The 27,777-nt window shown below is 36.6% G+C and overlaps 1 protein-coding gene across 5 annotated transcripts in view; it reads left to right on the forward strand.

Annotated features, from left to right (window-relative positions):
* The window catches only part of LOC134675171 (protein phosphatase PP2A 55 kDa regulatory subunit), a 228,153-nt gene that overhangs the window by 41,528 nt on the left and 158,848 nt on the right, over positions 1–27,777 (forward strand). For 3 of the 5 annotated variants that reach the window (XR_010099703.1, XM_063533361.1, XM_063533364.1), the window contains exon 2: positions 15,563–15,716. Coding sequence is in view for 4 of the 5 variants with exons in the window: in XM_063533361.1 (XP_063389431.1) it covers positions 15,581–15,716 (136 nt within the window). In the remaining variant the exon portion in view is untranslated. Of the gene's footprint in view, positions 1–15,562; positions 15,717–20,050; positions 20,325–27,777 lie in introns of those variants that run through there. The other 2 variants (XM_063533362.1, XM_063533363.1) reach the window with 2 other exon arrangements.

Below are 27,777 nucleotides of genomic sequence, written 5' to 3' on the forward strand. Positions count from 1 at the left end.
CCAGTATATATCCATTTATCCACTACGTAAGCAAATACTTAAAAAAACAGGTAAAACTGCTCTCTTTATATTAAATATTAATTCAAATTAGCATAACATTTACATTTTTTATGCATCGTGCGTCACAGAGTAGTCGGGTAACATAATAAATTAAATCTATCATCATCATCATCATCATCTCAGCCATAAGACGTCCACTGCTGACATAGGCCTCCCCCTTATGGGGGGTGAATGCCATAATCGCCACGCTTGGCAGGCGGGTTGGCGATCGCAGTCGAGTACACCGAATTTGAGGGACGCTGCTGCCCGTCCACCGGTGGTCTTGGACGTAGTTTAAGGACATACCCGGGTCCAAATTAAATCTATACTACACTAATAAGTACCAAAGTCTGTCTGTCTGTTAGGTATCTCTTCACGCTTAAACCGCTGAACCGATTTAGATAAAATTTGGTATAATGATAGTTTGGGTCCCGGGGAAGGACATAGGGTAGTTTATATCCCATAAATCAGCCTTTGTTCCACTCTAATTTGAACTTTGTGTTGACAAAATAAAATTTCATTTTGCTTGGCAAGGCTAGGGTGGCTAGAGGATAGGTATAATAAAGTCAATATATTTTGCCTTCAGTGTCACTGGTAGTCATATAGGTATCTGGTTACATTTTGGCACTACTTTGATAAAAACTCGTATCTTGTTCTGTCAATCAAAAGATAATAATGTGACCTTTATGAATATCATGATCTCAGCCATAAGACGTCCACTGCTGAACATAGGTCTCCCCCTTGGATCTCCAATACTCCATACGTGCCGGTTGGAAGCGACCCGCCTTGGAAGCGATCCAGCGTCTTCCGGCGACCTTAACAAGGTCGTCTGTCCATCTTGTGGGTGGACGTCCTACGCTGCGCTTGCTAGTCCGTGGTCTCCACTCGAGCACTTTTCGATGAATATGTGGGTCATTAATTCATTATACGAAGTCTTTGTTCTAACAACGGTATAAAGCACATGCCAACATCATGCTGAAGCATTGTTGTAAGCTAGTTCCAACAAATACTCGCAAAAACAGAACCCTTTCTGTGAAAATAGAGTAAAAGGGCAACTTACGCCCAAGCGAGCAATTGTTATGCTAGAACAACGTCAAGGCATTTCAATTAAAACCAAAAGAATTTGCTCCGTCCAGAGTCTAAGTCAATATTAACTTGTGGGCATTCAAGCTCAAGCTGCTCAAGGTATATAATATCCCACCAAAAACATAAATGTAAAAAAGGAGAGCCAAGTTCAATACAAAAATTATGCTTGGCTGTGGGGCTCGCCGCAAAAAGAATGGAGATCTAAATGAGTGATGCCACTGCCAAGTTCTATGCAAAATCCAAATATGTATTTATAGGAACAAAATAACATTATAAACAAGTATTAAACTCTATTTCTTTGCTTTATTGGATACCTATAACAATTGCTGTTATTTAAAAAAATGTGAGATCTTAAAGTAGGTTAGATTTGACTTGGCCAGTTTTCATTATATCAATCATTTTATATATATTGTAATTCTCATAAAACCTGGCCAAGCCAAATCTAACCTACTTTAAGATCTCACATTTTTTTAAATAACAGCAATTGTTATAGGTATCCAATAAAGCAAAGAAATAGAGTTTAATACTTGTTTATAATGTTATTTTGTTCCTATAAATACATATTTGGATTTTGCATAGAACTTGGCAGTGGCACTCATTTAGATCTCCATTCTTTTTGCGGCGAGCCCCACAGCCAAGCATAATTTTTGTATTGAACTTGGCTCTCCTTTTTTACATTTATGTTTTTGGTGGGATATCAATACTTTTTGTAAAGAAAACTAGGCAGGTATTGAGATTTAATGTTTTTTCTTGTGTTTCCGCTGTATGGTTCCTACTTCTGTTCTTTGTATAATTATGTGGTGCCGCGCGCCGCCGACGACACACCGTTGGCCGGTTGTTTAGAGCGTATTACAAGTTTTTTGTATGGGGACACCACTTATTTTTTGACTAAAGTTTATTTTAATATAGCAAATATAATAATACATATATTGGGGTAGTTTCAAATATCTGCTTGTAACGGTTCCAACGCTACAATAAAAAAATATTTTTTTGTATGGGGACCCCCCTATTTTTTAACTTTTTTTTATTTTTAGATTTTTTCCTACGCTTACACACAATAACCGAGCTGGATTCCAAATTTCATCCTTCTAGGTCATCTGGAAGTAGGTTAAGTTTAGGTACTTATATGTCAGTCCCAATAAAAAATGGTTTTTTTGTATGGGGACCCCCCCTATTTTTAAACTTTATTTTATTTTTAGATTTTTTCCTACGGTTACACACAATAACCGAGCTGGATTCCAAATTTCATCCTTCTAGGTCATCTGGAAGTAGGTTAGGTTTAGGTACTTATATGTCAGTCCCAATAAAAAGTGGTTTTTTTGTATGGGGACCCCCCCTATTTTTTAACTTTATTTTATTTTTAGATTTTTTCCTACGGTTACACACAATAACCAAGCTGGATTCCAAATTTCATCCTTCTAGGTCATCTGGAAGTAGGTTAGGTTTAGGTACTATAAGTCATAAGTCAGTCTTAAAATTTACGACTTTTTGACCTTCATCTATCTATATATATAAATGCAAGTGTCCTGACTGACTGACTGACTGACTGACTGATTCATCAACGCAGAGCCGAAACTACAAAAGCCAGAAAGTTGAAATTTGCACACCAGATTGCATTTATAAAGTGTACAAGAGATAAGAAGCGATTTTGAGAAATTCAACCCCTAAGGGGGTTAAAAAGGGGATGAAAGTTTGTATGGGGTTAAAGTTTTCTTTTAAGCTAGGAATTTGAAACTTCGTAAAAAGATATATTATTAAAATACAAGAAAACTAATTTCAGCGTTTTTGAAAATTCATCCCCTAAGGTGGTGAAAAAGGGGTTGAAAGTTTGTATGGATATCAAAAAAATTTTCAAGTGGTGGACTTGAATCTTTGTATTTAGGGATATTATTAGAAGACAGGAAAAGTAATTTCAGCGTTTCGTAAAATTCATCCCCTAACAGGGTTAAAAAGGGGTTGAAAATTTTAATCCATTACAAATGCTTTGAAACTTCGTAGAAAGGCATAATAGCCGATTACAAAAAAAGTGATTGCAACGTTTTTGGAAATTCAACCCCTAAGGGGGTTAAAAAGGGGATGAAAGTTCGTCTTCGGGTGCAAATTTTATTTTAAGTTAGGAACTTGAAACTTTGTAAAAAAGTATCAAATTCAAATACAAGAAAACTAATTTCAGCGTTTTAGAAAATTCATCCCCCAAAGTGGTGAAAAAGGGGTTGAAAGTTTGTATGGATATCAAAAAATTTTTCGAGCGCGGGACTTGAATCTTTGTATTTGGGGATATTATTAGAAGACAATAAAAGTAATTTCAGCGTTTTGTAAAATTCATCCCCCAACAGGGTTAAAAAGGGGATGAAAGTTTGTATGGGGTTAAAGTTTTCTTTTGAGCTACTAATTTGAAACTTCGTTAAAAGATATATTATTAAAATACAAGAAAACTAATTTCAGCGTTTTTGAAAATTCAACCCCTAAGGTGGTGAAAAAGGGGTTGAAAGTTTGTATGGATATCAAACATTTTTTCGAGTGTGGGACTTGAATCTTTGTATTTAGGGATATTATTAGAAGACAAGAAAAGTAATTTCAGCGTTTTGTAAAATTCATCCCCTAACGGGGTTAAAAAGGGGTTGAAAGTTTGAATATATTACAAATGGTTTTGAAACTTCTTAGAAAGGCATAATAGCCGATTATAAAGAAAAGTGATTGCAACGTTTTTGGAATTTCAACCCCTAAGGGGGTTAAAAAGGGGATGGAAGTTCGTCTGCGGGTGCAAATTTTATTTTAAGCAAGGAACTTGAAACTTTGTAAAAACGTTTTAAATTAAAATACAAGAAAACTCATTTCAGCGTTTTTGAAAATTCATCCCCTAAGGTGGTGAAAAAGGGGTTTAAACGTATGGATATCAAACATTTTTTCGAGCGCGGGACTTGAATCTTTGTATTTGGGAATACTATTTGATGACAATAAAAGTAATTTCAGCGTTTTGTAAAATTCATCCCCTAACAGGGTTAAAATGGGTTTCAAAGTTTAAATCCATTACAAATGCTTTGAAAATTCTTAGAAAGGCATAATAGCCGATTACAAAAAAAAAGTAGTTGCAACGTTCTTGGAAATTAAACCCCTAAGGGGGTTAAAAAGGGGATGAAAGTTCGTCTTCAGGTGGAAATTTTATTTGAAGCTAGGAACTTGAAACTTTGTAAAAAGGTATTATATTTAAATACAAGAAAACTAATTTCAGCGTTTTTGAATATTCATCCCTATGGTGGTGAAAACGGGGTTGAAAATTTGTATGGATATCATGCATTTTTTCGAGCGCGGGATTTGAATCTTTGTATTTGGGTATATTATTTGAATCCATTACAAATGCTTTGAAACTTCTTAGAAAGACATAATAGCCGATTACAAAAAAAAGTAATTGCAACGTTTTTGGAAATTCAATCCCTAAGGGGGCTAAAAAGGGGATGAAAATTCGTCTTGGGGTGTAAATTTAATTTTAAGCTAGGAACTTTAACTTTTTGGAAAAAAAGGTAATAAATTAAAAAATATGAAAACTAATTCAAGCATTTTTGAAAATCATCCCCCAAGGTGGTGAGAAAGGGGTTGAAAGTTTGTATGGAGATCAGATATTTTGTGAGTGCGGAATGCGGAACTTGAATCTTTGTATAAGGGCATAGGTACCTATTATGAGAATACAAGAAAAGTAATTTCAGCAATCAACATCAAAATCCACTTGACTTAAAACTTCATACAACTTGCTAAAAAAGAAAAGTACTTAATTTCAACATTGCTTGGATATGAAAAATATCGGTACTAAAGATGTAAAATGTTGAAGATAAGCTTCCACGCGGACGAAGTCGCGGGCAACAGCTAGTACCTTTATAACCGTTTGAGCTAGCTTCATGAAATTTGGGCTTCGAGATATCCTTATGGATATAATTAAACACACGTAGTTTTATGTGTTTACGTCAAAGATGTTTTGAGTTATAGAAGGGTCAAAAGTGGCACCAAGTGGTTCGTGTAATATTACACTCGGCGCTGGCTAGCCAGTTCCTTTGCTTGAACTTGGCTTGACACGCTGCCGCGTGTCTAGATACACCCTCATATACTCTGCACTGCTCTGCACTGTATATTAGAAGATGCACCAGTGGCGTAGCTAGGCGTGGGCGAAGTCGGCCACCGCCTGTTGGCATATCGGCTACGCACCCAGATTTATGGTATTTAATATAAAAGCGTAAACATTACAGACTTCAATAGGCGTACAGCTCCGGAATTCAGTCCCACTCTATTTCACGATTTTCACGGATAATCCAATTACCTACCATCCTGTATATTACACACGAGTAAATAATAAAGATTGGCAATTCAACTTCAATTGAATTCACATACCATAGTTTCCTCATCAATATTGTAGATGGCGTTTTTCAAATGCTATGTTTTTAATTTAGAAACATCAAATATAGTAGCGCCCACGACGCAGAATAACAGCAGTCGCAGTTAGCAAATAAAATTAAAGAAGATACACTTCGTTTGACAGTTGATTGACAAGTCATATACTGATTAATGTTTATCTCTAGATCAAGTCCTACTCATAGGGCTCTATTGTTTCCCATAAAGTTTTAAGTCATAATGTATTGTTTGTCCACATTTTCGTTAGTCATAATTTGGTTTTACTCAGAAACGCGTAACTTTTCAGGATTGCCATAAGACAAACCTAACATAACCTAACTTATCTATAGGATAACCCTACGAAAATCCTGAATAGTTAACGGTTTCAGAATTATGACTAATGATAATCTGACAATCATTACATTATGGCATAGTCTAGACCAAAAGTTTAGAGCAATTATTTCATGCAACCGATGATGCCAAAAATGCGGGGGTGCGCGGGACGAGGTGAGCGAAGTCCCGTGCCGTGATTGGTCCGTTTAAAGACACGGAAGTCACACAAAGACACTTTCGACTCAAACATGGAGTAAAATTACCGTATGCATGGCAGAGGGGGTAGCGCGACTATGCTCAGTCTGGAGGATGTTTTGTCTGTGCATTATGGCTTTCAATAATTATGTCAAACAAAGGGCCCCTCCTACTATAATTGATAGTCTTATCACTAACTTGTCTTTCCAGTACCTAACATTTTAGGGCCTGAATCTAGGTCGACATCGTTCCTTTACGAACTAGTACGAACAGACAGGAATGTGTCTTGTCATAAATTCCAGCACCCAGGGTGTAAATGTCTTGCCTCATATAAATGGTACCTACGTTTAGTGCTGCCATTTGAAAATGAGTCTTATTGCTTTGATATAAAGAAGATAATGTATATATGCAACCTTATTCATGTTTAGAAGACGTTGGAGTATAGAATTTTATTAGCTTTCAGTCATGATTATTTAGCAATGGATTAGGAAAAACAGATATATCAAAGGTAAATATATTTGCAAATAATGATATACCTACGTTTTTATACCTATAGGTATACCGGGTGTGGCCTGTAACATGAGCAAATAATTAAAACATAGATTGTACTCCTCAAACGGTGACACTTTTGTTCAACAACTTTTAAAAATTATGAAGTATTTATAGTCCCTATTTTTCATACAAAATAAACACCGTGTTTTTATTGAATTCCGTTAACTTCGGGGTATGGTTAAGTACGTCTAAGATAACTAAATGGCATAGTTAATTTAGAAAATAAAAAAACGTTTTTTTTGTTTTTTTATTTTCAAGAAAATTAACTTTAAAAAGTAATTAAATGTAGCATATAGCGTTGTTGTAACACGGGCATTACATTTAACTCAACCAAACAATTGAAATCTATGGCATATCAATGTCATTTCGAACACTGATCGACCGAGATTGTACTTAAGTGTAGTAGCAAATGTATGAACTCATTCTAAACACTAATCAGTATGTAAACCGGCCCGGCCCTAAGACAAGTGTACACGCTTGTAGAGGCCTTGTAAGAAAAAAATAAATGATTGATTATCTCCGAAATGGAGTTAATTAGAATATCGGTGTCTTTGGGAAAGTTACTTGATTTAAGCTCAGGAATGCACCCTTGAAATTAACGGAAATCAAAAAAAACACGGTGCATATTACCTTCAATGGACGCCATTGCCACGCCATATCATTGTGATTGACGTTGCTTGTCACGCCTTAAACATAGGAAAATTCGCAATACATTAAGTTGCTGAACAAATGTTGGTCAGTATGAGGAGTACAGCTTACAGTTCAATTTTTTGCTCATATTACAGGCTACACCCGGTATAATATAATATAAATTATTAGCATTAATATACATACATATAACGTATGTATTAGAATCGTGATTCTAAATAGAAACAAGTAATTATTTTGGGCGCCAGTTTAAAACCAAGGCCCAATTTAGAAATGGTTTCAATTTAATCCTCAAAAGTCCACAGTTTTCAAAAACATTTGTCATAGCCCATACGTCTACAAAATTAATAGCGCAAGACCCTTACCTTCCCAGAGGCGCCATCCATCATAGGGTCCCAGCTATCCCAGGGTCCGCACTGTCGCACAAATGTCACGAAAGCATAGATATTATATGAGGGTATATATGACCTCTGACCGCTGAACCATATTGAATTTCCCCATAGGGCGATATATATAAACAGTATTATTTACAATAAATGTTAGTACAAGAATATGGGTGCCGAAATATAGATATGATCTCATTTTGGAAACGTTACGCCCGCTTACGTAAGGGTCTCCCCAGATATATCGACGCACATCCGGCAAAATCCGATCGGATGAAGCGTTATATCCACGCAATAAGAGCGAAAAAACCGTTGACGCGTCGGCAGGCACCGGCCGATGCGAGCCGACCCGAACGACGTGACTTTTTCGCTCTTATTGCGCAGACATATAGCTTTATCGCTCTTATGTCTGTAGAAGAAGATACGGCTGGGATGAACGTGTTAAGAGAAAAAGTTTTTGGCAAAAATTTTATTTTTGGTACAAGTTTTTATCGCTGACTGTACTTTTCTTACGACAGACAAATAATACTCATCGAGACAATTCTAAGAATCCCAAACACTCGTTTTATCACGGAGTTCCTATGGTATGGCCACCTCCGGTCTCCGTCATCAGATCAGCTCGATGACACCATAATGTTGCATTGTCATCCGATTTATACATGCATGCAAAATTTCATCTCAATCGGAAACCGAGAAGTGGATCAAATTTAACTCGCAAGATTTGATTACACACAGACAGACAACGGTCAGGTGAAAGTAAATAAAAGCTTGTAAAAAGCATAAACATTGTAAAATGTTTATTTCAACAGAAGGAACGCCTTGTCGCCAACGCAGTGGTCCACGGCCTCAACGAGGTCCTTCATCTCCTGGTGGCAGGTCTCCGCCGTGTAGTCCTTACCCTTCACACGTTAAGTTCCACGTCATAATTTCATAGAAAAAATCGCTGCAAACTTAACTTGGTCTAACTCTAGGGTTGTCTGTAGAGGAAGATTCGGCTGGTGTCTTCTGCTCGAAGTGGGTGTGGGCCTGTCTGTACAGCAGGGTTTTGGTGGGCAAGTCGCGTTGTCAGACCGAGTTAACCTACTACTTGTGTTTAGTTTCTTAGGCCCACTTGCACCATTCTACTAACCCGGGGTTAACCGGTTAAACCTGGAGTTACCATGGTTACCAGTACAATTTGACACTGGGTTGACGGTTAAACCGCTTAACCACGGGTTAGTGGGATGGTGCAAGTGGGCCTTATAGTACCAACCTTTTCTCACAAACTGAGAACTGGTGTCTTCTGCTAAGTGGGTCTGCCTGTGTCTGTACAGTCGCCATCAGATATATCGGAGCGGCCAAGGTGGTCACAAATATCTGACCACGCCCCTATTGTCAGGGCGTTAGAGTGCGTGTTCAGATATTGTGAACACCTTGGCCGCTCCGATATATCTGATGGCGACTGTACAGCAGGGTTTTGGTGGGGAAGTTGTGTAGCGTGGTTCCAGAGAAAAAAGACATAAACACCGTAAATGATTTATTTCAACAAAAGGAACGCCTTGTCGCCAACGCAGTGGTCCACTGCCTCAAAGAGGTCCTTCATCTCTTGGTGGCATGTCTCCGCCGTGTAGTCCTTATCCTTCACTCGTTCCTGGCAATCTTCCAGCTCTTTGAACATCACTTGCACGTGGTGGTTCTCTAGAAAAAGGAAACAAAGGGCAATGTGACGTATCGGACGTATCAAGATTGAACCTTTTGGACGCCAATGACCGATATATACGAACAGCAGGTCCAACGCCAAAGACCGATTAATCGATCAACAAAGACTCACACACAGACCACAGAGCAACATAGACTCGACTTACATGTGTATGCAAATATTCAGCTTCGTCGAAAACCGGAAAATAAAAATTTAACTTGAAAGATTTGATTACAGACAGACACACATACAGACAACGGGACAGGTGAAACTAACACTGCGTCTTACGTAAGCGAACAACTCGAGAAAACGACGCGTCATACGTAAGCGAACAACACGAGAAAACGACGCGGCGCGGCGCGGCGCGGCGGACCCAAGGTGTTCGCGTTCGCAACGAGATCGCCTCTATAGGTATCAAAGGATTGTTTCACCCCGGGCCGCATCGCTTCGTTTCGCGTTCGCGTGTTGTTCGCCTACGTAGTACGCTGCGTAAATAAAAGCTTGTAACACCACATAATAGGTTTACGTACGTTCCATGCATTTTCCACGTTCTCTGATCAACTGGTCATTCGCGTCCTGAAATGAGAAAAAATAATTAATTAATAACTAAGCAACAACAAGTTTATTTAAACTGAAATAAGGAAATAAAAATAAATATATCAAGCGAGTTGGTTGGTAGTGGTGGGTTAGGGCTGCGGTAGGGCTGCCCCCTCGTCAAAGCCTAGGAATTTTATTGTGGATTTAAATCTGTGCCGTGTACCGCGTATTTACATGCTTGTGGCTCTGATTATCGAAATTGTGATTTTTGATCTAAGCCAGACCATTACGACACTTAAGGCTTCGTCACACAGCGTGAGTCACTGGGCTTGAGCGGGGCGCGCCGCTTTTACATAGAAAACGCTCACGCCCCGCCCGGAAAACGCGGCTGTGTGATGGAACCTTTAGGGATCTGTTCCAGCGGTCAGCAATAGCTTCAATATAATTCATTTTTGGGGACTCGGATTTTCTCCCTTATAAATGGGATATTATTAAGGAATGTACATTATTATATTAATTTAAGGTCGTACTCATAGGTCATGAACTCCCTTATTAGTACGTAGGTACCCATTCAAGCCAAGTTAAAAAGCCGTTTGCGATTAAAAATAGTAGAGCAAGGAATATCACCTTCCTTCACAAACATTTGCTTTTAATGTAAGAAGGATAGTATGATTAATATGTGTATCAGTAGGTCAAAAGGGTATCGAAATCGGTCGTTCGGCCAATGACAAAATTCCGTATAAATATTATAGGTAAGTAAGTACCTACTTAATTACCGAATGACCGAGTCACGTGGTTTAGTTTTTTTTTATTAAATTAGGAGCCAACAAAATAGTCGAGTAAAGGGGAACCACCGAACAATTATATTAATGCGAGTAAATGGAACTGACATTCGGCTTGATTAAGTTTAATGAGAGATCCCAATCATAACCGATTCTTTCCGATTTGATGCGACGCGCTGCAGTACTGATGGGAAATAACAGAGCTATAACCGCGAAGATCGAAGTTCGCAAATTGTAGGATTTTTTCTCTGTCACTCTAATTACGCTTCCATTGGAGTAAAAGAGAAAGATCCCCGCAATTTGCGAATTTCGGTTTTCGCAGTAGCGGCTCAGGTCCCATGAATGGTGTTTCCTGTGTATACAGGACGAAAATTAAATCGTGAATAAAAATATTTTTACCCTTAACTGCCTAACAACTAAGGGGTCATCCATGAATTACATCACACGTTTCGGGGGAGGGAGGGGGTAAAGAAAATGTGATATATTGTGACATGGGGGAGGGGGGAGACACAAAGTTTGTGACGTCACTTTAACTTCATCAGTAACCGAAAATTTATTAAAATATTTTTAAATTATTTTATTCGCTGTACATTTAAATAACAATTTTTAAAACGATAATCGTTTTTATTCGTTTAATTTTCTTTCCTAAGCAGTTTTGGGTTATAAAATTACTAATATTTATATCGTCAAAAATATTTTGATAAAATATTAATAATACTTAGGTACTTACTTAATTTATTACATATTCATGATTTCAATTAATTTTAATTTATTTATAAATCTTGATCTCATTGTCAATTGTCAAAACACTGTGTCAATTATTTACCTATATGTATAATGATAATGATTAATTTTAATGTAGGTACTTACTAACATGTAGCTGTAATGATACTAATGATATGATACTAACAATATTGTATGGAATTTTTTAATATTCTGAAATAAAGATTTTTTTTTTTTAATTCGATTTGGCGATTTCGTAGAAAAAATGTGACGTCACACTAGGGGGGAGGGGTTTGCCAAATGTGACCAAGTGTGACAAGGAGGGGGGAGGGGTCAAAAAACCTAGAAATTCGTGTGACGTAATTAATGGATGACCCCTAACTACCACCATCTTAATTAACTCGAGTAATTTTTCTCAAGTTTAATATAATTTGGCCTAATTTAGGAATGTTATTTGTGTCTGGCCTAATTTTCCTTCATTTTCACCCTTCGCCATCTACGCCTTGGCACTTATTATGAAATTCATTAAAATATGTACTTATATTTAACCTATACCCCTACTATAAGTAATTATATCTGAGAGACCGAGTTTTGCTTGGAAAACATATAAAAACTCAAAAGTTCGCGTTTCCCCAGAGATAAGGCATTGCTAGATCGGTTTTTCGCCCCCGAAAACCCCCATATAGCAAATTTCATCGAAATCGTTAGAGCCATTTCCGAGATCCCCGAAATATATACTTACATATATAAATTCCGGTCGGAAGCCGGTGTTGCTCGAAGTATATAAATAAATAAACAAGAATTGCTTGTTTAAATTAATATCAAATTTCTATTACAGTGTGACGTTCTTTCTATTTATCTATTTAAGTCGGTGCAAAGTTAGGTTAGACGAACTATTTCAATTCATGAATTAGTATAAGATAATTATTTATCTTATTAATCAATGAAGGCTCTGTTAGTCCTGGGCCCTATTCCACCAACGTAACAAATGTCGCATTTGTCGACATCACTGTTACTGACGTCACAGGCCTCCATAGGCTACGGTAACCGCTTACCATCAGACGGGCGGTGTGGTTGTTTGCCACCAACATGTTAATTAAAAAAAAACTCCACTATATTGCCAGTAAATAAGTATTTATTTTGCGAAGCTAATGTCAATTGTCACAAGAAATACGACAATTGTCACGAAATTCTGACACAGAACTCATTTGTTTGCTGTCAAGAATTACCGAAAGTTCTTTGAAATCTTGTGACAATTGTCATCATTATCATCATAAACATCAAAAGAGAAATACTTGTTTTTTGCCGATATAATAAAGTTTTTATAAATAATACAATGATGGTGACAAACAGGAATACGGCCCGCCCGATGGTAAGCGATAACCGTAGCCCATGAATGCCTGTGACGTCAGCAACATTGAGACTTGTCGAATTGTCGCACCTGTCACGTTGGTGAAATAGGGGCCTGATCGTGATAAATCATAATTAGAACCTTAAGAGCATTCTTGCGGTTTCTATAATCAATAATGGCAAAACTAATTAGTAAGTGGGGCGGTAGTTAGTTCGATTAATCACATGGCAACACTTTGACCGCGTAGGCGCGTATTATTATTTATTAAGACGAAACAGGAGCTGAGTTTTAAATATTTTAGGTAAATATACCCATCTCGCTAACGGAAGCGGCTCCTAAAACTAGTGCGATAAGGACAAGGCGAACAATCCTGCGTAAAAATCTCAAAAATCAAGGTTTCGTACTCGACTGTTTCCTTCTCCAAAACTTAACCATCGTAATCAAATTTGGAAATCTAAATGATTATGAAATTATCTGTGTCGAACCGTTTTGCTTTTTTGGCTAATTGATATCAGTTTTGAATACTACGCCTCTCATTGCGGCAAAGTCAATGAGGCCATTTTGGCCATTTTGAAGGGCTCTAGCGCCTTAAAAAACAAAAATAAAAAAAGCAAAACGGTGCGACACAGATATTGACAATATTAATCTGTGTTGAAAAAATCATTGCTCTAGCATCAAAACCCACGGAGGAAACAGTCGAGTACGTCTGTATGGAGAAATGACCACTCCTGCTGGCTCTTAACTAGTGACATGCCCCGCTGCGCACGGCTTTAACAAATTATACATTTTAAAAACCTTCCTCAAGAATCACTCTATTGATAGGTGAAAGCCGCATGACAAATATTACAATCCGTTCAGTAGGTTTTGAGTTTATCGCGAACATAGAGACACACAAAGTCACAAACAGACAAACGCATAAGGTATATCTTAGTGTTATACATTTTCGTCAGCCGTTGTAACAACGCTAACAACTATTTAACCCAATACTGTGTAAACACCGGTGAGCAAACGCCGGCCACTCCAAGGGACGCATTTATGCGTTAGAGGGAGCAAGTGATATTGCTATCTCATTCTACCGCATGGCTGCGTCCCTTGGAGTGGCCGGCGTTGGCCCATCGTGTAGAGGAGCCATAATATTCCGAAAGTCACATTGCTTGCGTTGCATGTCTGAGGGCCTACCGCGAACCACGTTCGACGTGTTGCCTCCCTGTCACACTTACGTACGAATTTACAAGTGCGACAGAGAGGCAACACGTCGAACGTGGTTCGCGGTAGGACCTCTGTAATCGACTGATCGTGCATGTGCGTATGCGTTTGCGTAGTTTATTATGACTCGCAAGTTTATTAGACGCGTCGACATATTATATTTAGGGGATCTCGGAAAAGGCCAATCTAACGAATTCAATGAAATTTTATATATGGGGCGATAAATCGATCTAGCTAGGTCTTAATCTCTGGGAAAACGCCCATTTTTGAAATCTTATATGTTTTCCGAGCAAAGCTCGGACTCCCAGATATTACGGTTCATTGTACATAGTTATTTAGTGAGTAAATAGTTGACATTGTTGACAATAACAAAACATCAGAGCGGCTACCGCGAAAACCGAAATTCGCAAATTGCGGGGATCTTTCTCTTTTACTCCAACGAAGGCGTAATTAGAGTCATCATCATCATCATCTCAGCCTATATACGTCCCACTGCTGGGCACAGGCCTCCTCTCGAGCGCGAGAGGGCTTGGGCTATAGTCCCCACGCTAGCCCAATGCGGATTGGGGACTTCACATACACCTTTGAATTTCTTCGCAGGTGTATGCAGGTTTCCTCACGATGTTTTCCTTCACCGAAAAGCGACTGGTAAATATCAAATGATATTTCGTACATAAGTTCCGAAAAACTCATTGGTACGAGCCGGGGTTTGAACCCGCGACCTCCGGATTGCAAGTCGCACGCTCTTACCGCTAGGCCACCAGCGCTGTAATTAGAGTAACGTAATTAGAGTAAAAGAGAAAAATCCCCGCAATTTGCGAACTTCGATTTTCGCGGTTATAGCCCTGCATCTGCAGTAAGTACATCCCCTGTCGTGTTCATCTAATTCACAAATCAACACACACAACACGATTTCGCACTGGATAATCCATTATTATATGAAAATAGCAAACAAAGCGTCGTAATTATATTGACAGTTGTCGTTACTCATATCATATTATTTCTTTGTTTAACACTTACTGACGCGTTGTTTTCGTAACATTAATTAACCCTAGGTATAGTGCGATTAAAGGCCGAGCCACACCGGCTCGCGTGTGCGTGACGTGCGCGTATGCGTGCGCTAAAATGTTGGAGCCGCACACGCACACGTCACGCAAGCGGTGTGCCATCTCTCATAAGGATCTATATACTACAACGCCGCACGTGCACGTCACACACACGCAGCCGGTGTGCACAGGCCTTTAGCATTCCGATTTAAGATTCATCAAAGCTCCTAATTGGAATATATTTGGATTTTTTGGGAAAACCTTGTAGATTGGTGCGGCCTGGAAAAGGGACTCAGTGACTTTGGCCCTGTTTTCCTTAGGTTTATTAAGCCGAGGTAACTCACTTGTTTTTAGTCACTCGCGCGACATACGCAAGCCAAGCATAGGTAAGCTGTTACTGTTAGTGCTTGAGAAAGGAGACCTAGGCTCTCCGAAACATGTCGCGCGAGTGACTAAAAACAAGTGAGTCTAAACTGTAAAATTATTCAACCTATAGAAGTGTCCTACGTGGGCGATCTCGTTACGAACGCGAACGCCTTGGGCCCGCCGCGCCGCGCCGAGTCGCGTTCGCGAGTTGTTCGCTTACGTAAGACGCAGCGTAACCATTTATTTCCCTGTTCTAGACTGCCTGTGATGGTGAAATGGCGACCACCACGATGGTAGTATCGCCGCTGGCCACGCAGTCCTCGCCTAAGAACAAGCGGCGCCTGTTCGCTGAGGCACGGCAGAACAGTCTGCAGAAACTGAGCGTCATTTTCGACCACTCTCATAAGAATGGTGAGTTGTAATATCAAAAATAGACAATGTAGAAATAGTTGTTTGTTTTACAAGGGGGTAAAGTTGTTGTTTAACCGCTCGTGCTAATATTGATACCCGAGCAAGCGAAAGATTCCAAAATTGAACCACGAGCGTAGCAAGTGGTTCGATAAATGGAATCTTGAAGCGAGGCTTTCAAAGCACGGGGGTTAAACAAAATTTGCCCCCAAGTGAAACATAAAATTTCACCACACCAACCCGAAGCAAATATTAAATGTAAAATATCAAACAAAATCAAACCAAATCAAATCCAAATTAATGTTATTAAATATTTATCATCCAAATTCATCGTTTAAAAGTCAATTCTACCAGCAAACATAAGAAAACAACTCATAATTTGCATTTGATTACTTTGCCTCACATGTGAATAAAATGCAACTTTGCTATCAGTTTTTGAAGTGCATCAAAGTAAGCCTTTCCAAGCTGGTGTGGTGAAAACTAATTTGCCCCCGTGGGCAAATTTTGTTTAACCCTCGTGCTTTAATTGAAACCCTCGCAACGCTCAAGATTCCATTATTCGAACCACTCGCTACGCTCGTGGTTCAATTTTGGAATCTTTCATTTCCTCCGGTATCAATATTAGCACGAGCGGTTAAACAACAACTTTGCACCCTTGTAAAACAAATACCTAATTATTTAGTCCTTGTTCTGCAAGTACATTGTAATATAGGTAGGGACTTGGCGTCGCAATGTAGCACCATGTATATACTGTAAATTAGTTTATAAATAAAAATAAGTCTTTGGCAAAAATTTCATTTTTGGTACAAGCTTTTATCGCTGACTGTACTTTTCTTACGACAGACAACTAATACTCATCGAGACATTTCTAAAAACCCCTAACACAATTAGGTTGCGCTGTTTTACACAGAGTTCCTATGGCCACCTCCTATTTCCATCATCAGAATCAGCTCGATCGTACCATAATATTGCATTGTCATCCGATTTATACATGCATGCAAAATTTCAGCTCAATCGGGAACCGGGAAGTGGATCAAATTTAACTTGCAAGATTTGGTTACAGACCGACAGACAGACAACGGTCAGGTGAAACTAAATAAAAGCTTGTAATATAATTACTTACTGCAGCCCATAGTTCCAATTTTTCTTCCTCTTCCTCATCCTCATCTTTTCTCAGATTCAGTTTTTTAGTTTTACTCATGTTACTACTTTTCAAAAAATTAAGGCTTCGGAAATAATAACCACCGCACTATTTAAACAATATTTAAAAGTTTGACATTGACAATTTGCTGTTATGAAATTAAAATTTGAAAAGAGTATAAGCTGTCAGTAAGGATTAAAAATGTATGTCAAACATCACATGAAAATTCTTTAGAAAGAGAAGAGTCGCGGAATGTATGGAGCCCAGTACATTCCACGACTCTTCTCTTTCCGAACAAACTCTATAAATATTTTCAAAGGTATCAATTCAATCAAAACTTTAGTAGCTGTAATATTTTCATACAAAGTTGGCGGGAATAACATAACGACAATGCTACCAACTATACGGCCCGGCTTCGAATCGTCGTAATTTGCAAAGTTGTTAATAGATGGCAGCACTATGTAGATAATGAATTAGGATTGTTCATTTTTTTTAGACCCCCATTTTTATTTTATTTTCTGAAAATATAGGTTAATTTAAGATACCAATTTGAATGATTTAGTAATTCGTGGCTCGGTTGAATATTTATAATTTATTGAAAATATGAGATACGACTTCTCGTAAATTACATGTCGTCGGCTGATTAGGATAATGCACAAGCAACAACAAGCATTAAAAAAATAGTTGTCATTGTCAATTGATTGTAATGTCACCTGTCGACAATGTCAGTGTCACGTGTTTCTATAAATAACAATCGTCTGGAATGGAAAACTCGTTTATTTTGAATCATTAATTTCAAAATACCTATTTAGAAATCTGCCTAAGTTATATAATATAACTTAGTTTTATTGGAGTATGTATCCAACTCCAACCATAACTTGGCTGAAATCAAGGGAGCAAAAATACAAATGTAAGTTACCTACATCATATATATTTTAACTGATTCGATTTGTAAGAAGATTGGATTCATAAAATCGTTACAAGCGTCCATTGCTAAAGGTAGCTTAGCACCCAGTGGGTGCTTTCTACCGGCTTCACCATTGTTTGGATATTGTACTACATACTTAATACTACTATATTAAGAACATGCCAATTTTGCTAATTATATCCTATTATTTCAGGTCATCGTGATTCCTATTTAGATACAGCTGTGAGATATGTAACTGCACTTGGGCCCAGAACAAAGTTGAGCATTTTGTATTGAAACGAACGTCATATTAATTATTAATCGTCGTAATTCTTTACGACCGTAAATAATGCCTGGGAACAGAGTAAATAACAAACCATACACTTCTCTTCTGGATGATCAACAAGAAGCCATCATTGTCAGATGCTCGTGCAGAACATGATAAACATACATTTAATGTAAAGTTACTATTTTTTTTGGAAACATATATAACATATTTCCCAAATTAATAAAAAAGTAGGTAAACAAAAACATGTTTTATTATTCACAACTCTTTATTAAGTCTTGTCCACCATGATATCAGCAGCTTGAACTGCAACATGTACCTGGAAATTAGAAATTATATCTTTTTAAAGCAGTTTCAGGCTGAATTTTGAGTATGGCTATGTATTCTTGTATATTCCTTCTTTCTAGTAGGCACCATCTCTGTTTAACGGTTTGCCTTTAGATACTCTGGCTACATTACCACAGAAAATAAATAGATACCACGACCCTACCAATAAAGTGAGCTTTTAAATACTTAATTGTAGTAAATTAATATTAATTTTATACTTACATCGACGTGATTCTCACAGCAATACTGTGTGTAACACGTGAAGTAGGCAGGTATTCCAAGTTTAATTCACGGCACCATATTTCACGTCGTAGGTCTTCGTGGATTCGAACTATTATTTTTGTGAATCATTCCCACACATAGGAACAAGGTTTTTGATATATTATTAAGCAATGAAATCTACTGTTTAGGTATTAATTATAAATCAAATTGTAACAAACAAGCGCAGCGGTTTAACTGAAAAATGTTGTTATGACAATCGATGACAATGATAACTTTGACAATACGTGAGTGACGGATTTATTTACTATGGTTCGATAACTTTTATTATGCAATGACTTTACATTCAGCCCAGGAGAAGGTCAAACTAAGGTCATAAGGATATTTGTTGAAATATCTTCAATCCTCAATTATTATATCGCAGCAAATGTCGGAAACTGTTTAAAACCCTTATATCTCGAAATGGTTTTCGAAATAGAACATTTGAAAAAAAATGAACAATCCTAATTGCGGGCTTTCAAACATATTTCAAACGACTCTGTTCAACACAAATATTTCTATGTGACAGTTTATTGTCCAGTGTTACTAGCAATAATGAAATCTACTAAAGTGTGTTAAATATTATAGTTTGAATCGGTATGCGACATTGAAGTAATTCAATATTAAAAAAATATTGTTCATGTTTGTATAGAGTCAGACCAAGAAAAGTCTGCAGCGGATTTCATAGCCCACGCAATGCAAATGTTATTTTAAACGTCAAATCTCTATGAAATTATGACGTATAAATAACACTTGCGCTGCGTGGGCTATCAAATCCGCTGCAGACTTTTTTTGGTCCGACTCTATAAAGCTGGTCAAGCAAATCTTGTCAGTAAAAAAAGGCGCGAATTTCAATTTTTCTATGGGACGATATACCTTCGCGCCTACATTTTTAAATTTGCCGCCTTTTTCTACTGACAAGATCTGCTTGACCAGCTATATGTGTTCAAAATACACAAATCAAACATTCATTTAAAAAAAAAAATGTTTAATAGTTCTTTGTTCATTCAATCGCAGCAATATGTATGAGTTATTATAGGATTTTCTTACATAATATTGTTTTTGATATTTATAGTCTGTCAAAAAAGAGTAGAAATTAAAAAGTGGCAATACTGTAGTGTCGTCCCTTTCAAACCAATTTACAAAAGAAAACTGAACGACACTACAGTATTGCCACTTTTTAATTTCTACTCTTTTTTTGTCAGACTGTATTCACAGTTGGTCAAGCACATCTTGTCAGTAGAAAAAGGCGCGAAATTCAAATTTTCTGTGACGATAACCTTTCGCGCCTATATTTTTTTATTTTGCCGCCTTTTTCTACTGACAAGATTTGCTTGGCCATCTATAATAACGCTCTACTGTCGGAAAAAAATAAACGCTATAGTAGAAACTGTAAACTTTAGTGTTGCAACACTGAACTCTGCAGTAGCAATTTGTTGTATTTCTGAGCGCCATTGCTTTTTACCGATGTAATGTTGAAATGATTTTAATCTGTTTTCATCTGCAAATCTGTGTGATGTTTTAGCAAAACATTGAAGTGATTGTGTACTAAAACTATCGAACCTCTTAAGTTTTTGTGCTGGGCTTTGTCATGGCCGGTAAGTGGTGACTTTTAGCGCCCGCTACTCAAGGGCGAAATCGGAATCGAGAATCGCAATAAGTCGAAGATGTTTTATCGTTCAAACTCCGACGGTAAATGCAATGTTCTTGTAATTGGTGTGATCTTTGTATTTAGTGTTTTGATAACAGTGTCCATAGCATAGTGGAAGTGTTTGGTTATTTTGTCGTAACTTACAAAGCCGATCGTTTTTAACCTTTACTTATTACATTTCGCTGTTACACTGGAGTTTTAAGCACGGGGAAGGTTCTCGCAACGGTTATTACGGTATATTTTACATTATCAAAGTCATATTTTTGTGTAAAACTCTGTAAATGATACTTGTTTGCAATGTAACAGATGACTGAAATAATTGTTGATTGTGAAGGTCAGAGAAGCGCCTACCGTTTGACGTCGATCACATACAATTCATTAACATGTAAGGCATATAATACACTTATTTAAACCTACTAAACACTAGATAAACGCTTAAATCGATACATATTTGTCTGAGACACAGTCTAGCTAAGATTTCTTTCGTATTGTGGCCAGATGTTGGTGTTAGGTAACATACAATGAAGATTGCCTTGGTTTACTGGTGTCCCTACATGTGTTTGCAATCTTTTTGCTCAGTTCAATGGAGATAAACACATACCGCACATATTGTTTTGTTCAAATACTAGGGTAATCTTTAAAAAATACCTTCATTTTACATCTACCCTTTCTGTAAACCTTTTATGCAGTGAATGTAGACTCTTCATATCATCTTTCCCTTGCATTTTTCAGTAATAATTATTGGTAGATTTTCACATAGAGCATGCTTTTGCAGTATAACATTTGATGTGAAAACTAATTTATACAAATTTAAAACAGAATGTATTAAGATTCTATTGTTTATAAATTGGTAAGTTAAATATGGATATGTTGTTTAAAAACTGATAGTACAAAGTCAATGACCTCATCATTGGTAAATGTGATTTTTACAAGATGGTTTCTGCTACTCATTCAGCATAAAATACCTTGTCTATTTTATTTAATGGTGGTCTTCTTACCAATATGAATGTTGAAAGTTGTCAAAATTGTACTTACTATTACAACTTTAATTAACAAGCCAAAATTAACCACTTGGTTAAAAGTATGATAATCATGTATGAAGTTCTAGTGAAATTGCTTTATTATCATGGACAATTGATTATGATGATGATGATTTCCCTCATTAGAGACGAGGCTCACAGGAAAATTCTCCATTTGTTGTAATCTTGAGAGGCTACTTCCAGCTCTCTTTCCAGCTGAGAGCAGTCGAGCCAGCCTCCTTCTGAACTGATTGCCTCCATCTATACTTATTTATTTTGAAAGAAATAGTCAGTTAAATAGTGAGATTATTGAGTGTCTACACCTTGCAGCCCTAAATTCAGCAAACAGATAAATAAATTCTATTAGTATGAGGATATTAAACACAAGGCTCGGAGCCAGATTTTACTTCATACAAAAAATACTGGTATTATTACATTCTTTTTCGTTCTTTAGTTTATTATTTCATTTTGAATGGGACAATCTAATAATACGAAGTTGCTACCTAAATACATCATTCAGCCCCCGTAAAGAGCATAAAATAATTTAAAATACTGGGTTATTTTGGGATAAAAAAAAAATATGCATACAAGTACTCTTTTTTGCACACCATAGAAGAAAAAAATAGAGAAAGGAAACAGCAACACAAGTAGAAGTAAACATCAGGTAGTCTTATCACTAAAATGCTCCTATTGTTCTTCCAGACAACCTTTAGGTAGCGGAAATTAATAAATTTACACATACAGTAGGTGTTGCAAATGCAATGAAAGAAACTTATCACAAAATGAACAATATACTATACATACCATGTTATTATTGTCATCTGTCCTTTATATGAGTGTTATCTGAGCCTGTGCATCATAATTTAGATTGATGCCATGTCATATAATGAACTGCAATCAATTGTATGCACTAAAAGCATAGTTGTGCAGTCTCTATGTAGTATACATGCAACTCAACATCTATGATCGTTCCCGGATACATAATATGTATAGTAACAATGAAACAAAATATTTAGAACACTTGTATGGTACAATGAAGTAGGGTTGATCTTAAATTAAGAATTAAATGTCTATATATGGTGAAAGATTTCCATTGCCATTTTGCAATTTTATCTTAAATCTGATACAATAACATATATAGGTTATATATGAGATTTTAGGCAATTATCAGGGCCCATTAATATTCAGTTTGTTAGGGTGTCCGCTAGCTGCGTCTGCGCCAGGAAGTAATTGAGACCATAATTAAAAATGTCTGCAGAAACATGAATATCAGACTTAGGGCCAGTTGCACCAACCATATTTGACAGACTGATCAACGTCACTCAGCAGTGAACTATGAAAATTCACACACAATAAAATTTAATGGATGTTTTAACGGTGACAGATGGTTTGGTGCAACTGGCATTAATTGATTAATTGACAAGTACTTTCATTAACGGATCAATGATTACAAATTATCAATGAACACTATCAGACACTATACATCTACGATTATTATTATATGTTTGTTTCCTTTGTCTGTTACCTTCCGTGATTATTTCTCACTTGATGGTCTCATAGGAAGATCAGCGCTGGAAGTCGCAAGCAACATGCTGAGATGGGGCCATTTTGTGACACTTTATTTTTCACTATATTTTTTCTATGTATGTCTATTGTCTGTGTGTTTACGAATAAAAACTATTCTATTCTATTCCGCATATAAACAAGGACATGGATCTTTACATTCCTAATGTGTAGACAGCACTTGGTCCAGTGCCAAATTGTTAGTTTCCTGAGACCTATATGTTATAAAACAAATTGAGCTTTGATTTACTGGTTGATGGATTACTAATTATAGTCCGTTTTTTTTAGCATTAGAAAGAACTTCGCAGAAGTAAGCTTGTGGTTCCAAATCCAGCTCTTTTAGCGGTAATAATTTGAAGTAAATTATATGTATTGACCATGCTACATTAGATAATTCAATAATTATTAACAATTAAAGAGCCTGATAAAAACTGCACGCTTGCTTCTGTGGAGTTCTTTCTAATGCTAAAAAAACGAACTATAGATTTGCGAGCATCACCAAAGATTAAAAGAATACAAATACAAAATTCTTTATTTTTGTAAGTTACACAACAAATGTGAGCACAAATGTGAGCGGTCCAAAATGGCCTGAAAAGCTCAAATATTGACGCCGGAACTGCACAATCGTCCTGTGTGGAGAAAGAGGACAAGGAGAGCCAACCCCAGATAATGGGAAAAGGCTTAGGTTGAAGAAGAAGACACGACAAATGTGAGCTAAGGGATGGAGCCTCCCTGTAAGCAAAAATAGTTTGTGTTGGGAGCCTCCGCTGTTCCTTAAGTAAAAAAGAATAATTGAATTGTTGTATAAAATCCATTTCATAAATTCAAAAATACTTGTATGTCAGTCTGATTTGTCTTCCTAGTATAAAATTATCTAAAGTTTATCTTTTCTAGCTTGTGAGACTGTCTTACCACAAAGGGCAAAATAGAATCTAGAATTCTTCATATGCCTTAATTAAATGATGAATTTAAAAATGTGCAGTTGTAAGACCTTACACTATTTTGCCATGACCCGAGGAAAGTAACAAATGCTCATAAAAACTCATGTATCTGACATAAACATGAGAATACCTAACTAGAATTACCTGACATCAGACACTATTAAACACCTTGTTAAGGCACTTAGTCACAATACGTACCTAGGTCAATCAACCAAGTCTGCTAATAATAAAACAAAGCATGTTTTGTACCATTATAAATATATTTAGCAGATTTGCCAGTTTAGACCTTACAATATCTTGTAATAAACCTTTAGTTCTTCAAATATCTTAGTTCAAATAACAATGCTCAAAGTAAAATAATACAATTCTATTAAAATACATAAGACAATGGTATTATTGCAACTTGTTTCAAGCATGTAAAACATATTTATTTTCACAAAGTTACTTGTAACCAGATTTTCACTGAATAACTAAATCTAAACAATTTTTTTTATTTATACAAGTGAAAATTGAATTAATGTGGCAGTTTCTTCAAGCCTCTACTTATTTCAGTGCCTACTCATAAAGTGGTGCTACCACTATGTTACCTACCATTTATATGAGTGTACTTATCTGATCCACGTAGCATAATATAAAGTAGGTATATTTAATATATATACGGCCCCGACACTATCATGGATACTGACATTACTTTGACGGAATGACGTTTTTAGTGATAGTGTAGGGAGTGTCATGAAGGAATGACGGCAAGTAATGAAGTTTATTTTAATAATTTCCGTCAGTCTTGGAGTTATGTCAAAGTAATGATAATAGAAATGACATTATACTGACAGTGAATTGGTTAGAATGATGGAATCAGAAATGACAGAAAGAATGATGGACGATAATGAAGTTATTAAACATTTTTAATATTTTTGAAGAAATGTCAAAATAATGACATTATACTGATAGTGAGTGGAGCGCATCACTCTAATCCCTCATTCCGTCATTTAAAGTGCTTTAGAAGAAGGTTTTATACTAACAAGAGTCATTACTGGCATTTAAATCAATAAGTGAAGTATACGTACTCTACGAGGGTCGCACTGAAATATTCGGGAATGGGACACTTAGAAATAACATAATAGAAAGAGGCATATAATTTATAAAAATGTAACTCTTTATAAAACTTTTAAGGTATATTCCATTTGGTTGTCATTTGTATTTAAGAATTACTGGCAATTTGAAAATTGTATGTCGAACATTATTTGAATTTTTGACCAAGTGATTTTTCGGATCATATTTTTAAACGGTTTTCAATATGCCCTCAGCGAACAAATAAAAGTTACAAAGGGCTTCTCTTATTTTTTTATGAACTAGAGTTCATCGTACGCTCGTTTGCAGTTAAAATTAAATATGAAAGTCACTTTCATTTTATCCCATGGGTGATCTTAAAGAAGCATGTCATTCCAAAGCGACGTCAAAAATTAAAATCGCATTTGTGCTGTTAATTAAAAAGACTGCCAAAAAAGTTGCATGTCGGCAGATTTCGACATTCCTAAATATTCATATGACAACAGTAAAAAAATCTTTTATATACATATATATGTAAAAAAAACTTCAATTCCGTTGGCTACTCCACGAATTTCATACAAAACCACTAAGGCCCCAAAATCGCCATACAAAAAGGACTTTGGGATTATGAGCCGTGTGCATTACAGAATGATTACTTTCAAAAGAAAATTTATATGCGTGGTCAGTTTGAGTTTAAGTATGCATTAAAATAAAGATTGACTGTCTAGATGCGACAGTTTTCTCTATTCCCGACATTTTCAGTGCAACCCTCGTATTATCACTGCTCTAAAGTTTATTTTCACTTGACTCTTAAGAAAAAAGGAAAACATGCGGAATACGATGCACAAAGAAAATCTCTGTCCCTTTCTAAAAGTTTCCATACATGAAATAAAAATTAAAAACCTTTTATTTTATGTTGTTTACAACTATTTAATTATATTTTTACCGGGAAACGCGAAAATCTAAATTTAGTTATCTGCCTCTTTATCGTTCGAATATGCAAAAGTGAGGATGATGATGATGAAAAGTGATAGAGAGGTTAGATAACGAAATTTCGTGTTTCGCGGTAGACCCCCAGATTGTGATGGATGGTGGTAGTGGCGCCCCCTACGCAGAGTTTCGAGTAATATTCCCTATTCAGGGAAATGAAATAGAATAATATTACGCAATACTCTGCGTAGGGGGCGCCTCTAGCACATACTGAGGGCTTACCGCGTAATTTCGTTTTCTGCCTCTTTATCACTCTTGCGTATTCGAGCGTTAGGGACTGATAACGAAATTTCGATTTTCGCATTTCGAAGTAGACCCTCTGAAGTTGCTAGTGGACCCTACGCCGACTTTTGCGTAATATTCCCTTTTGCGTTTTATTTCGTGCATAGAGTTCAATATATTTTTAGTATTCCGTACAAAACTTTGTTTACGGAACACTTATTTAAAATATGGTCAACATCCCTATTTTGTATATTCTGTATATGGCCTTATATAATAACATGTTGTAAGTATGCATCTATCCTATAAGTAAACTCTCTGGTTTATGGCATTATTTATAAACGCGTTACTGACCTGAATTAGCTATAAATAGTTTTGATCTTCTCGTTTTGGTCTTTATCTCTCATTTTGACTTATGTATTTGTAAGAAGGATAAAACATATTAACTAAATCAGACCTGTAAAGCTTAAAAAGTTTTATGACTAATTGAGAATGAATAGTTAGTGTTTATGGTTGAATGTTCCATATAAAACTATCCCGTTCGAACTTGCTTTATGACGGACTCTTTTTTTATACCTCCTTACTTCGAACCTCCACAGATATTGTTTTTACTAAACGTCAGGTCAACCGCAGAAACCCCGACTAGTTTTAATCAGCAAAATCCTAACCACTTTTTTAATAATTAATATAATTATGTACAAGTATTAGTATTTCGGATACCCCAAAAACCTATGTCTTAAGTGGGCTATAATGGCTTGTACAAAATAAAACGAAAGAACATGTACATTCAATTACAATGAAACTACACAATAAATTGAATATAAACCAATCCAGTACTTACGGTGCACGGAAATCTCAACGCTACGACTACACATATTTCGTCGGCTAGAAGACTGGCGTCAACTAACAAACAAGTTGTTGTGTTGCTGTTTGCGAGCGAGAAAATTCGAATATTGGCGAGAACTTTTAAATTTTAGCAGTGTTTTAAGCTGTTATTTTATATTTTAGCGCTTTGATTCACTTTACCGGATCACTTTATCTTGAAAAATGTGCCGGATCCGGCAAGATTACCGGATCCGCCGGACCGGATTGCAATCCCTACATATCAGGTACCTTTTTTCTTAACCAAATTATACATTCTTACATAACAGAAGAATCCAGTAGGTACAGTCAGCGTCGTATAGTAGCGTAGCGTTCGGTACACCATATAATAGGTATGATTCCCGGTTCGTGGTAAGAATAAAAAAAAATATTTGGATACATTTTTTAACTACCAATCTTTCACACAGTCATGGCGCACGCACGCACGAAAAGGTTGAAACAAATAAATATTCTTTTTAATTAACTATTTCTTTTTCTGCATTTTTCTGGCTCATCGGGCATAGAGTTGCCACAGTACATAGTATAATTACGACAGGTTAGAAATATTTGAATCGATGATTGAATAATGTCTTGGTTTTGTGTTCTTCAAAACGTACACTACAACATAACTAAGAACGGTTAGGAAAATAATAACTTAAAATTCCCCGTGAAAGGTAATGATGAAAATACTGATAGAAATACTGATAAGTGTGTGGGGAGATTTAGGACTGTCATGACCTGACTGGACCAAACGCTGGAGCGTCATGAAATTTCATGTCATTGCTAATGATAGTGTCGGGGCCGTAATACATATTTTGTAGAATGACTTTGCAAGACGGACCATCTTCTGT

Source organism: Cydia fagiglandana, chromosome 21, assembly GCF_963556715.1.
Source record: "Cydia fagiglandana chromosome 21, ilCydFagi1.1, whole genome shotgun sequence".
In the NCBI taxonomy this organism is placed as follows: domain Eukaryota; kingdom Metazoa; phylum Arthropoda; class Insecta; order Lepidoptera; family Tortricidae; genus Cydia; species Cydia fagiglandana.